Source organism: Spermophilus citellus (genome assembly GCF_964194105.1).
Source record: "Spermophilus citellus genome assembly, chromosome: 8".
Taxonomy (NCBI): domain Eukaryota; kingdom Metazoa; phylum Chordata; class Mammalia; order Rodentia; family Sciuridae; genus Spermophilus; species Spermophilus citellus.
In genome coordinates, this window is record NC_138189.1 from 3,713,978 (window position 1) to 3,729,185 (window position 15,208).

Below are 15,208 nucleotides of genomic sequence, written 5' to 3' on the forward strand. Positions count from 1 at the left end.
TTCTCATGAGGATGCCACCCAGACAGGATGAAGCTCCCCACTAGTGACCTTGCTTTACCTTACCAACCTCTGTGAAGAGGTCCACACCCAGTCACATACCAAGGTCCTGGGGTCAGGGCTCAGCACACGGACCTTGGAGGACATAGTCCCGGTACGAGCGCCACCAGCACCAGGTCCTCTGCAGTCCTGGCCCCTCCCAGCGTCCTGGGTCTGTCAGAGCACGCCCCTGGAAGCCCTCTTCCAGGAGGGGCATTTCATTTCCCACTTCTCTGCACATGGCACGTTGCCCATGCTCCACACTGCTCTGCTCTCCCTGGAAACAGAGCTGAGCCCGGGCCTTTGTGGCCAGGTGCACGGGTGTTTTCTGGGTGAGTGGACACGTTTGGCTCCAGGGCAGGAGCTCATAGCCTGCTCTCTGAAGGGCCAGCCTTGCCGGCCGAGCTGTCTCTAGACCAGTCACCCATCTCACTCTGGGAAGAGCGCGGTGGCCAGAGGCGGCACACAGGCCAGTGGGTGGCTACTGGCCATCACACAGGACAGTGACAGGCCTCTGTGCGCTGACCCCTGCTCAGGGCACGTGATGAGAAACCACCACCTTTGGCACAGAGAGGGCATAAGTCTCACGAGGACATGGAGCCTCTGTGTCCCTTCAAACGGGCCTGTCCCGAGGCAGAGCTCAGCCAATATCACAGCAGGCAGGGGACGTCCTCGTCTGTCTGGGCCTGTGAGAGCCCCTGGCAGCAGCCGTGGTCATGAGGGGCCAGAAGCTGAGGCACATGTGTCACCTGCTCCTCATTTAACACACACACCCACGCACACGGACACACACACACATGTGTGCACATACACACACACACACCCACGCACGCACCCACACACATGCACAGAGCACGGCTCCCTCTCTGCGGACGCAGAACCCGAGGCTCAGGGAAACAGGACGCTGCCCGCGGTCGCGTAGTGGTCTCTGCCCGGCAGACCTGTTCGCAGAGCCATCAGTGGCTGAGCAGCCCAGAAAGGTGACCGGTCACCGGAGCCCGCCCTCTGGTCGGCTGCATGACTCAGGCCCTTGGTGCCTCAGTTTACCCATCTGTAAACCAGGAGAGCCCTGCTCACAGCCGCAGTCGGTGGACCAAGTACCAGTCCACAGCATCGTCCCTGGGAGCCCGTGACAGAGCCTCCGTGTCAACGAAGCCATCGTCACTGTCGTCACCGCCTTTGCTCCTGTATCTGATGCCCCCCAGGGACTTTGTGGAGCATTTCCAATTCAGTCCCACGGGAGATGATTTCACAATCCACCGTCCACTGCTTCAGAAATAGAACTTTCTGCTTAACAAACGGCAAACACCAGCAATAAACAGGGATAAGCCCCGGGGACATCGCAGTCCCCACAGCCCAACTGCACAGCTCCTGTCCGCGGGGCTCAGGAAGCAGGAGGTGCTGTGTGGCGGCACCTGCCGTGTGGAGGCCAGAAGGCGGGAGGGCAGAGAGGACAGGGTGGGCAGGCGGTGCACACAGAGGCCCAGGCGCTCCCGGGGGCTGGACACGGCTGGCGGCACTCGGACCCCGTCACCCTGCCAGCGGGAAGCCGCCAGCCCCACAGTGCTGGGACTCCCTTGTCGTTGGAGACCAGGTTGGGGACGCCCCCATGATGCCACAGTGGGATGAGGCCTTTCCTGCCCTTGGCTTCTCTGGGGGCAGCAGGGGAGGGGAGAGGCCGTGGGGTGAGTGGGGCTGGCTCTGGGCCCGAGTCTGGCTGGGCTGCAGGGGCCGGGCAGTGGCCACGTGGGCTGCCTGGATCTCAGCCCCAGCCCTGCGTTCATGACATTGGAAGTCCAGGGGCTCCTGCTGCCCACCTTCCTGACAGGCAGAGGCTGAAGATCCCGGGGTGCCCAGGCTGCAGCTCCTGGGAGACCCTTGAGGGCCTAGACTGAAGCCCCATCCACTCCACCAACCTTTAGAGAGCACCCGCTGCTGCCCACTGGAGCCCCTTTCTGCTCAAACACCCAGAGTGACACCCTGCCCCTGCGGAGCCCCAGCAGAGGCCAGCGGTCAGAGCGAAATGAGCAAAATTGTTCTATCACCCTGGAGAAGTCGCGTTGCTACGGGGTCCTGAAGGCTGGGGTCAGAGAGAGCTGCAGACTCTGCTGACCCTGAGTCCCTGCCAGCAGCCCGGTACCCACCCGTCAGTGCCCAGCGAGACGCCTGGCCTCTCACCCCACATTACAAGGGCTGCCCCTTTGCACCGGCCTTCGCTTGACAGGATGCCCGCGGACCCTGCCAGGGCTGGAGCACAACAGTGTCCCCTCGTCCCCCTTTCCCCTATGGTGACCTTTCTGCTCTGAAGCTGCCCTAGAAGGGATACGCCTGAGCCCCGGGCAGTGTCCCCCAGGGAGTCCTTCCTGACCACCCACCCCTAGCCGTGCTGGCTCCTCTGAGTTTCTGGAAGGAAACCAACATCTCGGTGCTGGGGAGGGAAGGGAAACCCCAAGGTGTAAAGTCCAGCTTAAGTATGTGTGCCAGGCTCCGTGCCCACGGCTCTGCCCACAAGCGACCAAGGCGCCAGCCTAGGGAGCACCTGAGGGCCACACGTGCCGGCGTCACGGAGAGCTGGCCCAGGAAGGGCGGGCCAGCCCTACCCCCCCCCCCCCCGACCCCAGCAGCCTCACGAGTTTCCCGAGTCTGTGAAGAAGACCACATCAGGCTGTCCCCAAGGAAGCCTGTCCAGGCCCCAGGTAAGGCCGCCTGGGAGGGCCCCTTTAAAGTGACACGGTGAGGGTCTGAGAGGGGTGGGAGGTGGGGTCAGCCAGAGTGAGGGGGAGGACACAGGGGAGGAAGGGGCTCCCGTCAGTGCCCACCTGCCCACCTTGCTGACTCTGGGCTCGGCATGTGACGCACTTTGATCCACATCGTGTGCAACAGGTCCAAGCCAGCACACATAGGCTGCCTGTGCCCGGGGGCCTCTGCCCATCATGAAGAGAGCGCGAGCCCAGGGAGAGTCAGGGGAGCAAGACCCTGTGCCCAGGAGCCACGTCCACCAACCCCACAGCCCAGCAGATCCCAGCCACACCACTGGCTGGACCAGCCAGCCGCGTGCATCCAGCTCCGGTGCCCACGGCTCCGCCCACAAGCAGCCACTGGGCCGGGCGGGTGTGCCGCTCAGCATGTGGCAGCAGGTACCTGCCTGTGCACCAGATTGTTGGCATCCAGGCCTGGCGTTGTCCCCGGCACTGCCCGGCCTCTTGGGAATTAGAGATCTTTAAAACCCATAAAGTCCCCAAACCTAAAGCCTTGCTGTCATTGTTATTAATTCCCACCGATTTCTCGTTCCTTTACAACCTTAAATAAGCCTCTTTACTCCCCCTTTTTTTTCCTTACTCACAGAAAAGAGCCAAGGAAAAGAACCAAGATTTCAGCTCCATTAATTTTTCAGGGCACCGTAAATTAAAGAGCCATCGCGACGCAGGAAAATGGGTCTCTGTGGTTGTGCTCGGCTCTGATTACCGGGGAGGCCAAGTCGCGCTGTTCATACCCACAAGCACACGCCGGCCGAGCAAGGTGCTGGGAGCAGAGGCGGCCCCAAGGCCAGGGGATGTGGGACTCCAGACCTTGGCAAGGAGACCAGGCCCTGCGGACAGCTGGGCTCAGTCCAGCCAGGAGCCTCTCTAAGTAGGTCTCTGCCCTGGCTGATCCCTGCTGGCAGCCATCTGTCTTTTATCTAACCGACCTCCACCAGTTCATTCATTCATCTATCTCCCTCCCACTCATACACCCATGCACCCGTCCAGCCAACGCTACACCACCCACCCATCCACCCTGACCCACTCATCCACCCACATATTCACCACCTCATCCAGGTGTACTCCAGCTGTCTACCACCTTCCCATCCACAACCCACTCATGAATCTACATCCATCCACCCACCCAACCACTCATCCTTCCATCCATCCACCCATCCATCCACTCATCCTTCCATCCCTCCATCTATCCATCCATCCACCCATCCCTCCATCCATCCCTCCATCCACCCATCTATCCATCTATCCATCCACCCATCCACTCACCTACCCATCCATTCACCCACCCACCCACCCACCCATCCATTCATTCACTCATTCATCCATCTACCCATCCACCCACCTATCCACCCATCCTTCCATCCACCCATCCAACTATCCATCCACCCATCCAACTGTCCATCCACCCACCCACCTATCCACCCATCCTTCCATCCATGCATCCAACTGTCCATCTACCCATCCATCCACCCACCCATCCACCATTCAACCCTCCCTCTCTCCCTTCCTCCATCCACAGGACCCCAGAGGGCAGGCAGGTGGGGGCACAGGTTGCAAAGGGAGGCTGCTGCCCTGAATGGCCTCCACCTGCCCCCCAGACCCCTGCTGCCCTTTCCTCCTTTCGCTGGTGGGGGCCTGGCCTGTTCAGGGGCAGCACTTCCTCTCTCTGATATCTGGTTGAGTCACCCACGAGTGGCCCCAGCAGAAGACTGGTGGGAAGGAAGAGAGGGGCTGGGACAACCTTCCTCCTGTCCCCGACCGTCCAGCCACAGTTGTAACCAGGACAAGGCCCCTCCTGCCACCTTCCCCATGACTGCACTCGGGCATGACAAGAAGCCAAAAGTGGCTTCACCAAAGCCAAGTCCTAATTCCTAGAACCTGGACTGTACCCTACAGGGCAAACGGGACTTTGCAGATGTGATTGTTAAGATGCAGAGATGACCTTAGGCTGCCGGGGACGGGGGTCCATGTGAACGAGGGATGGCAGGAGGTATCTCCCACACGCACACCTGCACACACGTGTGCACACGCACACACGCACAGACACGTGCACACACAGTGGGTGTTGTGCAGATGGAGCAGGGAGGTTTGAAGATGCTGTCCCTGAGAGTGGCATCCATAGCTAGAAGGGGGAGCTTGGCAGCCTCGGGAACCAGCAAAGGCCAGGCCAGGTTCTCTCTGGAGTCCAGAGGAGCACGGCCCTGTGGCACCTGGATTTCAGTGCAGTGAGTCTGACTTCACACTGTGAGAGAGGCCGGTTTTGTCACAGTTACACTGAGCCAGACAGCCTCTGGTCACTGGTCACAGTGGCTGCAGGAAGCTGACCAAGGCCTCCTCCCCAGCCCTGGCTCCTCCTCTGGGGCCTTTCCCGCCCAGTGACCTCTCCCCACACAGCCTCCAGGAGCTGGGTGGGCCGGCTCTGCCCACACCAGCAGGGGCTCTCCCACCCCCGGGCCAGCTTCCAGGTCCTGTGAAGGGCTGGGCACCTGCCATGCTCCCTGCCGTGGGGAAGCACCCTTGTTCCCGGCAGAGCCTGGAGGACATGGCTCCCAAGGAGCGGATGCTGCCCTGCAATGCGGGACACCTGGCTCCTGTTGGTGAAGGTGGACGCACATCCCAGGCAGAGGGAAAGGGCCTGCAAGACCTGGCACAGGAGGTGTGCGGAGCATTCTGGAAGTAAGGGAAGGCCCTAATGGCTAGTGTGTGGGGAGAGACAGAGTGCAACAATGTGGTGGCCAGCTGTGACCGACTGACCCCTCCCCAGGCCTCTGTGCCCAGTGCCCACTCACCTCCACCTTCCTTAGTCCCCACAACAGTCAGGCAGCTGTCACTCCCCATACTGACACTCCCCATGCCGACAGGGGCCACACACCTGTGACTAGAGTCTGGGCCTCGCCACCCCGGGGAGGCTCCTCCTGCATCAGCCTAGGTGTCTGAGTCCCACTGAGTCAGAAGGGTGCTTCTGAGCTGACATTTATCCAATAGGGTGCCCCACCCATGGGCCTGCGGCAGGTGTCCCTGCCCCGTTGACTGCACGCGCCCCTGTGCCCCCTTACCTTGCTCTCCTTGGTGTAGGCGAGGACCTTGTCCTCCTCCTTGGGGTGGAAGATGAGGGTCTCCACCAGGAAGGCAATCGGCTGCTTCTGGAAGGTGGCGCCCTCGTCGGTGCTCAGGAAGAGGCTCTGCTCGCGGTCACTGAGCAAGGAGCTCACCAGGATGATCTGCAACACAGGGCAGCGTGAGCCTCCGGCCGGCATGGCCTCCCCACGGCAGAACACTGGTGCCCACCCTGTGCCCAGCGCTGGCCCTTGGCGTGCTGATGCCCGCCCTGTCACGACACTGAGGCTGGACCGGGGACCTCTGTCACAAATGAGACCCCCAGCTCAGGGGGAGCCGAGCAGGCGGGCATGTTACCGGGCACAGCTGACCTGGGGCCTGGAAGGAGTGGAGCAGCGGGGGTGGACGGGAGGCCGTGACGGACACAGGGGGCGAGGACCGGGCTCTGACAGGCTGAGGGGCTGAGGGGGGCCTGTGGGGAGGGGGCAGCAGGGGCCGGGTTCTGATGGCAAGAGGGCCACGGTGGGTCCAGCGTGTCCCCTAGAAGGACACCCATGCCCTGACCCCACACCTGGGAACGTGACCCAATTGGCAAGGTGGTTATGAGCTCAGTCAAGACCCTCCTGAGTCAGGGTGGCCAGGCCAATGACCGGTGTCCTCCTAAGATGACCACATGGACACAGATATGAGAGGGGTGAACCTCTGAGTCCTGGATGCCCATGGACTGCCCAGGACACCAGGAAAAGCAGAGAGTGGACAGTCCTGTGAGCCTCCAGAGGAGCTGGCTTGCTCACACTGTGCCCTGGACGTCAGCCTCCAGGCCAGGGGACAGGAGTTCCCAGCTGCCGGGCTCTGGAGAGGTGGACACAGGACAGTTCTACAGCACATGGGAGCCCGGGGACATGGAAGTTGTCACCTGCTCTACATTCCCTCATGTCCACGTGGCTTAGTAGACAGGGGCCCCCAAGGTGGCCTGCAGGCCTGGGCCCCGGCTGGGGCTTTGGTGGCTTAGTCAGACTGGGGATGTCCATGTCCTTCCACCTGCCATTTCCACTCTGTGCGTCACTGCAGTGGCTGGAGTGACAGGTGGTGACACCCTTAGGAGGGGCCCAGGCACCAGGAGCACCCTGCTCTCCAAGGCCTCCTACAGGGACGTCGCAGCAGGCCTGCTCTGTGGTGCCAGGACACGCCCTGTGAGTGGCCAGCACCTGGGCGGGCAGCCGGGCAGCTCCACCCCCGGCCTCCATTCACTGAGTCCTGGGGCACTGGCGTCCCTGGGCTGCATGGGACTCCCTTTGGTCTCACAGAGGGCCAGGAAGGGACAGCCAGCCTACTGCTCACACCCGGGTGACGGGCAGGCCCAGAGGTGGAAGAAGGACATGGACATCCAGTCCAAAGTGACGCTGCCAGGGTCCCCAGGTGTGGCGGGTCCCAGAGCCTTGGGGTCCAACACCCGGCCGCACGGGGGGCAGACAGGGTGAGGCTGGCCCCTGCTGGCTGGACTCGGTGTCCACCCTGCAACTTCACCCCACCGCCCACTCCACCCGCCAGCCGCTGCGGCCCACTCCCTCAGCCCCGCGCCTCTCTTTATCTCCCTCCCGGCTGCTCACAGTGGGCAGATGTCCACCCCCGGACAGCACCGTAGGCATTCTGGGGGCCTCCTGCCTCCCCTGTGCGCAGGGCCTGGCACTAGGTGGGTGCTACAACCCCGTAAATGGGTCTGGGAACCTCGGTACACACCAGGGCTGCGGCGCAGGGTGGGCTCTGCACCACAGCCTGTGTCTGCCCTGCCCATCCCCCCGGCAGGCCCAGGGCTCTGCCAGGGGGACCCCAAGGTGAGAGGAAGAAAGGAACGGCTGGCCGGGCGCCAGCCATCGGGCTCGGAGCTATTTTGGGCCTCACAGTTGGAAGAACAAGCAGGAGTGTTGGGGGGGCGGGCAGGCGGGCTGAGGAGCCCAGGAAGTCACCAACCAGCCGCCAGGCAGAGGCTGGCAGATTGTTCCTCCAAGTTGGGAAGCAGATTCTATTTTAAAAGGGGTATTTTTACTGCTTACTATTCTGGGGAGACAGATGGTACCTGCACCAGGTTCTGGGGCCCACACGGCTGGGCGTTGGAAATCAGAGGGACCAAGCCAAACACTCCAGAGAAACATTCCACAGGCTCATTTGACGACGGCCAGTCCACTTGTAGTGTGGGCCCCAGAAAAGGCTAGACAATGTGGGGCCCAGCTGCCGTCACGGGAGGGGAGGCAGCACATCCTGTGTTTTGCTGTGCACTCAGGTGCGCCTGATGGGGAGGCTTGGCCGTCCCCCCGGCTCAGACGGGGAAGCTGAGGCCAGAGTGGCTGAGCGCCTGTGGGCGTCACACCGCCTGCCCAGCTGGAGCCAAGCCTCCTCTGTGGCTCACCTGTGGGACTGCGCTGGGCTCCCTCCCCCTGCGTCTGACCCGGAGCCCCCATGCGCTGTTCTGCCCTTGGATTGGCCTGTGTCAGCCTGTTCCCATCTGGACCCTGGCTAGGACCTGCTATCGGAGCCACTGTGTCCTGAGGAGCTGACGAGTCACCACCCTGGTCCACAAGGCTTCCCACCACCTCCTCCAAAGGTGGGGCCGAGGTCCCATTCTGCCTGCGGTGACGCTCATCACACAGTAACTCTCCACACTAAAAAAAAATCAAAACAAGAAGACACCCGACAAATGGCAGAAACGGCCCTGGCTCTGCCAGACTCTGCTGCGGGCTCCTCAGAGCCTCCACTCCCTCCAGAATCTCACCCCGGGACTCGGCTCCTTCGCCCTTCACCAAGTTTAGGCCCAAAGGGTCCCTGGCCCCAGGATAGGGTGCCCTGAGTCACCTGTCTGTTGAAAACCCAATTCCTGTGGGGTCCAGAGAACTTGGCCCTGATGCCCAGAGGGGAAGACCATGGAAGCAGACCGACACAGAGCCTCCGCCCCCACCTCCCAGGGTCTCGTCCCTGCCAGGTGAGCTGTGGTGAGCAAGGACAGCTCCCCCACCCAGTGCTTGCTCCTGGCCCTGGAGAGTCCCGCTGGGTCGGTCAGCAAGTTTGGGTGGCCACTCATGTTGCAGGAGGGGGCTGCCCCAGGATGACCATCTGCTCCCCTCACCCTCAGGACACACGGCCTGCGTGCTTGTGCACGGCCTTGGACGCACCAGAGGCTGGGGGCAGTTAGGGCCCAGGAGCCCTCAGGACCTGGCCTGGGCAGAGGCAGTGGACTGGGCAGCAGAGGGCAGGGCCTGGGCACTTCAGAGCAGTCTGGTGGGTTTGGGTGAGGGAAGAAATGCAACAGGAAGTGCAGGAATGTGCTAAGCTGCTGGCGTGGACAGAGGTGTGTGGCCCTGCTCTCACAGGGATGGGGACCTGGGCAGAGCCAGTTTGGGGAGACGACCGTGAGGTCGGGCGGAGCTGCTGAGATTCTGAGGCGCACCCAGGGACAGGAGGGATTCAGGGAGGAGGCAGGCTTTGGGGGTGAGGTGCACAGACACGTGGCTGGGTCCTGGGAGTGGACCAGCCCACCCAGCGAGGTCATCTAGAATGGGCCTTCTTAGCTGTTTGGAACAGGGGTTGTGAAGTGAGAAGAGAAACAGGCTGGGCAAGGGGGGGGGGCGGCAGGTGACCTCCCAGAGGGGCCTGGCAGGACCGCAGGGGGCAGAGGGCCCGCAGGCTCCCGCCACCTCCACTGCAGCCCTCGGCTGTACCTGGGCCTCTCCGGCTGGTGTCAACCCGGTCACTCTGTGGGTCTGGCCCCAGAGGCCTCTGCCTGGAGGGGTGCGCCCGGCTCCTCTTCCCTAAGTCGTATTAACAATGTTATATTTTTATGTTAACTTCTAAATTCATACTGATTTTCACCAACAAATCATACTGGTGCACATTTTTAGGGTATAACAGGACACACACACGCAATGTGGCATGTGTACATGACGACCCCCGACATGCCCATCACCGTAGCCACTTACCACCTCAATACAGCTGAGAGAGAGCCGTCCAGTGCAGTCCTTCACACTCTGCAGCAGCCCAGAGCCCCCAGCCCACCCTGAACCCCGACCCTGCTCTCGTGCTGTGTCAACACCGACTGTGGACACTCTCTGAAAATGTCCTTTTACATCACAGCATCACCACGTCCACCTCCAGAACCTTCCATCACCCACGGCGACGCTCCAGACCCGTTCTCCCCTGACCTCCCACTTGATGGACGTCTCCCCACAAGCCACACCACAGGGGACATGGGCGTCTCACTCAGTGCTGAGCCCAGGCCCTGGTGCCTGCAGTAGGCGCTTTAGCGCTGTCCGCTGCATGGCTGATGTCTCGGAGCCTCACCCGCGGCCAGCACTTGGGGGCTGTTTGTGCCGAAAAGCTGTGTGGGCCGGTGCTCAGGCTGCCCCAGCCCCCAGGGCCCAGCTGAAACCCAGGGGGACTCACAGACCACACAGCCTCCTGGGATCTGCCGCCCTGGGCAGGAGGAGGAGAAACCCCGTCTTCAGCGGCTCTGGGCGGCCCAGGTCCCTGCAGGTCTCCAGCATCCGTCCCAGGACATTGACCTCCGACCTCACGCCAGTCCTCCCTGAACTGCACAGGGAAGCCTCTGGTCCCTGTGCCCAGCCTTCCTGGACAGCGGGCTCTGAGAAAGCCCTGGTGGTGGAGGACCAAGGACTCTGACCTACCAGGTCCAGGGAGGTCCACCAGGTCCACTCCCGCGGCCCCACAGGCACCGGCACCCCCGGAAAAGAGCTCCCCCCCACGCACTTGACCAAAGGTGAATACGCGTCCGGGCAGGGCTCGCCCACCCCAGCCTGGGTCCTGGAGACACGCTCCAAGGCTGCAAAGCTCTGGGCACAGGAGGGGCCCTCGCCACGCAGCGCGACTGCACACCCACTTTTAGAACTTCCCCGGATCCGCGCAGACCCACGTCAGGGGCCCGTGGGTGCTGCCCAGGCACCCAGAGCAGGGCCATTCACAGGCGGTTGTGCTCAGCAGGATGGTGCCCCGCTGAGGGGCAGGTGAGCCTCTGTGAAGGAAGGTTGGAGGAAGTGTGCCCACAGGGTAGCTGTCACCCAGGACCAGGTGGAGCTGCACCAAGTCAGAGCACTTGCACTGGACACCTAGGCTGTGAGACGTGTGGGACCCAGTGAGCATGCCCTCCTGGGGCTTAGACCTCGGCACACAGATGCCCGGGGCAATGATTCCAGATGCAGTGTGTTCTGGGATTTAACAGGTAGATGACTGAGTCACATAGGTAAAGTGTGTGTGTGTCACATAGATAAAGTGTGTGTACACACACACTCCACATAAAGGTGCGTGGGTGCAGGTGTGCCTGTGAGCCAGGCTGGAAGGCTAGGTACGCTGGACGTCCCAGTGGCCAGGCCCTGGAACCAAGTCTCTTTCGTCGGAGACGCCCTGGCTTCTTGCCAGCTGCTTGGCACTGCCCAGCGGGAGAAGCCCTTGGCTATTTGTGGAATGAATAAATGCATTTTCGTTAGTGGATATTTTTTATAGAATGTGTCAAATGTGTCATCAGAGAGACGCCACTAAGTTGTTCCCAGGAGTGGCGTGCTGGTGAGCAGAGGCCACGGAAGCTCCGTGGGCAGGAACGTCTTTCTCAACTGGACTTGTACCACCCGACCACTGGGTCCTCGCACTGTAACCCAGTGGTCTCTTCCCCCTCTCCCCTCAGCCCTCCTCTCCATCCCTGCACTGAAACCGCCCTGGGGAGGGACCTGGGAACCCGGGAGCAGGAGGGCTGTGCTCCTCGAGCCTGGCGCTCAGTGTAGGCGCTGGCCGCGCCGCCCCAGCAATCCTGATCTGCCCTCGTGTCCCCCAGGACATGTCCGCACCGACTCAGCTCCCAGGCTGAGCACCAAACGTGTCCTCGTCTTCCCTTCATGACAGGGAGCAGTGGGCGACACGGTGCCCGCAGAGAAACAGGAGCCTGGAGGGGACAATGAACAGCCCAAGGCCACCCACCGCTCTGCGTGGGGACAACTTGACCCACACCAACAGAATCTGTAAAACATCCACTGACTCAGGTCAGAGAGGCCTGGTCAGTCCTAACTGCTGGCCTGGAGAGCGCTGGGATGCCGGGAGCGTCCCCAAGAACACCTGTGACCTGAGCCAGAGCACGCCTTTCCTTCCACCACAGGTGACTTGGAGGTCGCGGCCCCATGGTGCTCACTAAAGAGGGAGACATACTTCAGGACGTGTGCAAATTACTCCTCGCCGGGCCTCATGGCCTTGCTGTGTGGACATGGGGTTCGCACCCTGTGTCGTGGGAGGCCGCCAGCCTCTGCGTGGGTAACTACTGGCGATCTGGGTTCTGGAAGGGCGTCAGCCGGGCTCCGGAGGAGCCTGGTGTGACTGTGTTTAGTTGGGCTGTCCGAGGACACTTTGTGGCAGCGCGGGAGCCTGGTTTCCCCGGGCGGAATGCGGCGGCTGATTCTCCTGAGCCACTGTGTTGGGAGGTTGTCTGTTATCAGGGCGGCTGCGTTAAGTGGTAGGATTAGATCAGGGGACAGTTTGCTCATTTATCTGCCCTTAACTGAGCAGCGGAAGGAAGGCCGCCAAGACACCGCAGCTCCTGTGTGTCAGGCTTTCCAAAGGCACCGCGGTGGCCTCCTGGGCGGAGAAGACGCCAGCCTCCTCCCCTTTCTACCTGTGATCAGAGCCAAGACCACAGGCTGCTGCTGGAGCAGCTGGAGAAATGCTCCCGAGCTTTGCCAAGGCCACTTGAGGGGGCCATGAGCTGTCACGGGGCCCACGTCTGCACGAGGTCAGGCCAGGGGGCCAGCCCAGGAGGAAGGCAGAGCCGGGTGGCCCTCAGTTGCAATCCCCTCTGTCTGGGGGGCGCCAGGCCTTGCAGGGGGAAGCCAGGGTCAGTGTCTGAGCTCAGACCTGCGTGAGTCACAGTTGGCACAAGCAGCGCCTCTGGCTGTGGCTGACAACGACACGGGGCAGGAGCCAGCCAGGCCGAGCGCTGACCGAGGGCCTGCTGTGAGACCGGCCTGGACCGTGTCTGCCACGTCCTTGGACAGCCCTCTGACGGGGAGTTTCCACTGCTGCCCGTCTCCCAGGAGTCCTGGTCATGGTTTGAATAAGTGTCCCCAAAGCCCATGTGCTGAAGGCTTGGTCTTCCACCATGACACTCCCAGCAGGGGGTGGAAGCTCCAGGGGGAGGAGGGGGCAGACCCAGGAGTCTGGAAGTCAGGACTCAGAGCCAGGAAGGCGCTGGGAGCAGAGAGCCAACCCACCCAGGGCCTCCCAGGGCCTCCCCGCCCCCCACACTGAGGAGGAGGCTCAGGGGTGGGCAGACAGGACAGGGACCAGAGAGGTACCAGGGAGGATGGCCAGAGGGAGCAGGCCCAGGACAGAGTCAGTGTCAAACATGGCGTGGACACAGGGACCAGTGACGGCCAGGGCAGGCACTGGGGTCTTGGAGTACCATCGGTTGTCTGCGGGGGCTGTGTCCCCTGGGTCTACCGATGGTCAATATCAGTGTCCGTGGGCACTCTGATTCCAGCGGCGGGCACCAGTGAATGTCCAGGGGAGCTCTGATCCCCAGAGCCACTGGTTGTGGGTGCTGGAGCCCGGGGGTCCCTGTACCTGCGTCCCTGAGCACCATTGGTCAGTAGGACAGGGTCTTGGTGTCCTGTGATGGGGTGAGAGCCGTGCCACCTCTCTCCCTTCGTTGTGTCCTCTAACCATGTGCCGTCAGTCACCAGCCAGTCCCGTGCCTTCTGCTCCTCGGTGGCAGGGTGTGGTCCCAGGGCCTGGCGGCTGCTGACCTCAGAGAGAGCCTGGCAGGTGGTGGGGACTGCGTCTTGGAGGAGGCTCCTTCTGGTCCGTGGAGTTCTGCTCGTCCTTCCTGCCACGGACGACGGAGGCTTTCACTCAGCTCTGGGGCAGCGCTCTGGGGGCCCCGGCTCCTGGCGGTGAGAGGCCTGTCTCCGGCGGGGACCATCATGCAGGAGTTTCCTGATCAGGAAGGACTGGCCCCGCCTGCACCCAGTGCCCCCCCCCCGCCCGGGGACCCTGGTTGTGCCCCCTCAGGCACAAACCAAAGAGCCAGACCCTGTCACTCAAGTCTCAGTGGCACCTGGAAGTAGGATGTGGGCAGCTGCAGAGCCTGGGCAGCTGAGGGCCAGGGGCCAGCACACACTACTGCAGAACCACCCGGTGACCCCCTCGGCCTGGACCCCAGTGACCAACTGCCCCCTCGGCCTGTGCTCTTCTCCAAGGCCAGCTCTACTCAGCCAGGAGGAACTGGCCGACCCCAGCAGACTCCTGGCCACAGTGCAGGGCCCCCGGGAGCCTCCGCCCCGCCTGTGGGAGGAAGAGGCCGCGGCCGTCCCGCTCCCCTCCCCTGGTCTCTGCCCTCCACCTGGGCTGCAGGTTGGAGAGGGGAAGCCTGGCCAGGAGCGGTGCCCAGCTGACTTGACCCCTCTGTGGGCACCCACACTCCCTGTGGAGCCAGGGGACTGACAGGCTGGCTGCAGGTGCCTCTGGGCCACACGGAGTCCTTCAAACCCCGCTGTCCCCACTGCACTAGCGGCGCAGGATGTTCGGCTGAGCCCAGGGACGATGAATGCAGTCCTGCTGACGCTGGCCACAGGTGATGCCGCGTCCCCTCCTGACCCCTCCCGAGAGGCAGCGCTGTTGTCCCCCCACCTTTCAGAGAGGTTGATGCTTTCCCCAGAGGTTGCCCAGCCCGGGGAGGCCGAACTGGTGGAGGGTGCTGGCCGGCGGGGGTCCAGCCTCAGCTGCAGCCCCAGCCTGGCCTCCTTCTGACTTGTGCCCCGGCTCCCACGTGAGCTCGGCCCCTGGGCGTCTCGAGGACGAGTGTCTCTGGCTTCACTCCCGTCTTATCATCAAGGTCCCTTCATGCTCCCCCACACCCCACTCACCGCGGGCCAGGAGCGTGAAGGAGGGCTCCAGAGACCCCAGGGAGACCCCCCGGTCACCACACACCACCAGGGGCGGGGTCTGGGCCGGGCCCCTGCTCACATCCCCCAGGGCCTGGCCACACTGCCCAGGGCTGACTCAACCCCCTGCCATGGGTTCCGGGGTGACCCAGGTCTGTGCCTGTCTCACCATAGCCGGGAACTGACCCATCTGCCAGCCACTGCCCCCAGGGCCACTGGGTGGAGGACTGACCTGCAGGTGGCAGGCAGGAAGGGCAGCTGGGTCCTCAGGGTGGGCTGGCCTCCTGGCCAAGGAGAGACCTGCCACCTTGGAGACTGAGGCTGAGAAGGGCCCTGGTGGTGGCCCCAGGCCCGCCCTTCAGCATGTAGCCTGTCAGAGGGCCAGGAACCCCTGCCCGGCTGCATGTCCACCCAGGGGAGCCACACAAG

At 62.7% G+C, this 15,208-nt stretch overlaps 1 protein-coding gene across 2 annotated transcripts in view; it reads right to left on the minus strand.

Moving 5' to 3' along the window:
- The window catches only part of SORCS2 (sortilin related VPS10 domain containing receptor 2), a 350,209-nt gene that overhangs the window by 66,959 nt on the left and 268,042 nt on the right, over positions 1-15,208 (minus strand). For both annotated transcript variants that reach the window (XR_014023270.1, XM_081303853.1), the window contains exon 4: positions 5,852-6,016. Coding sequence is in view for 1 of the 2 variants with exons in the window: in XM_081303853.1 (XP_081159979.1) it covers positions 5,852-6,016 (165 nt within the window). In the remaining variant the exon portion in view is untranslated. The remainder of the gene's footprint in view (positions 1-5,851; positions 6,017-15,208) is intronic.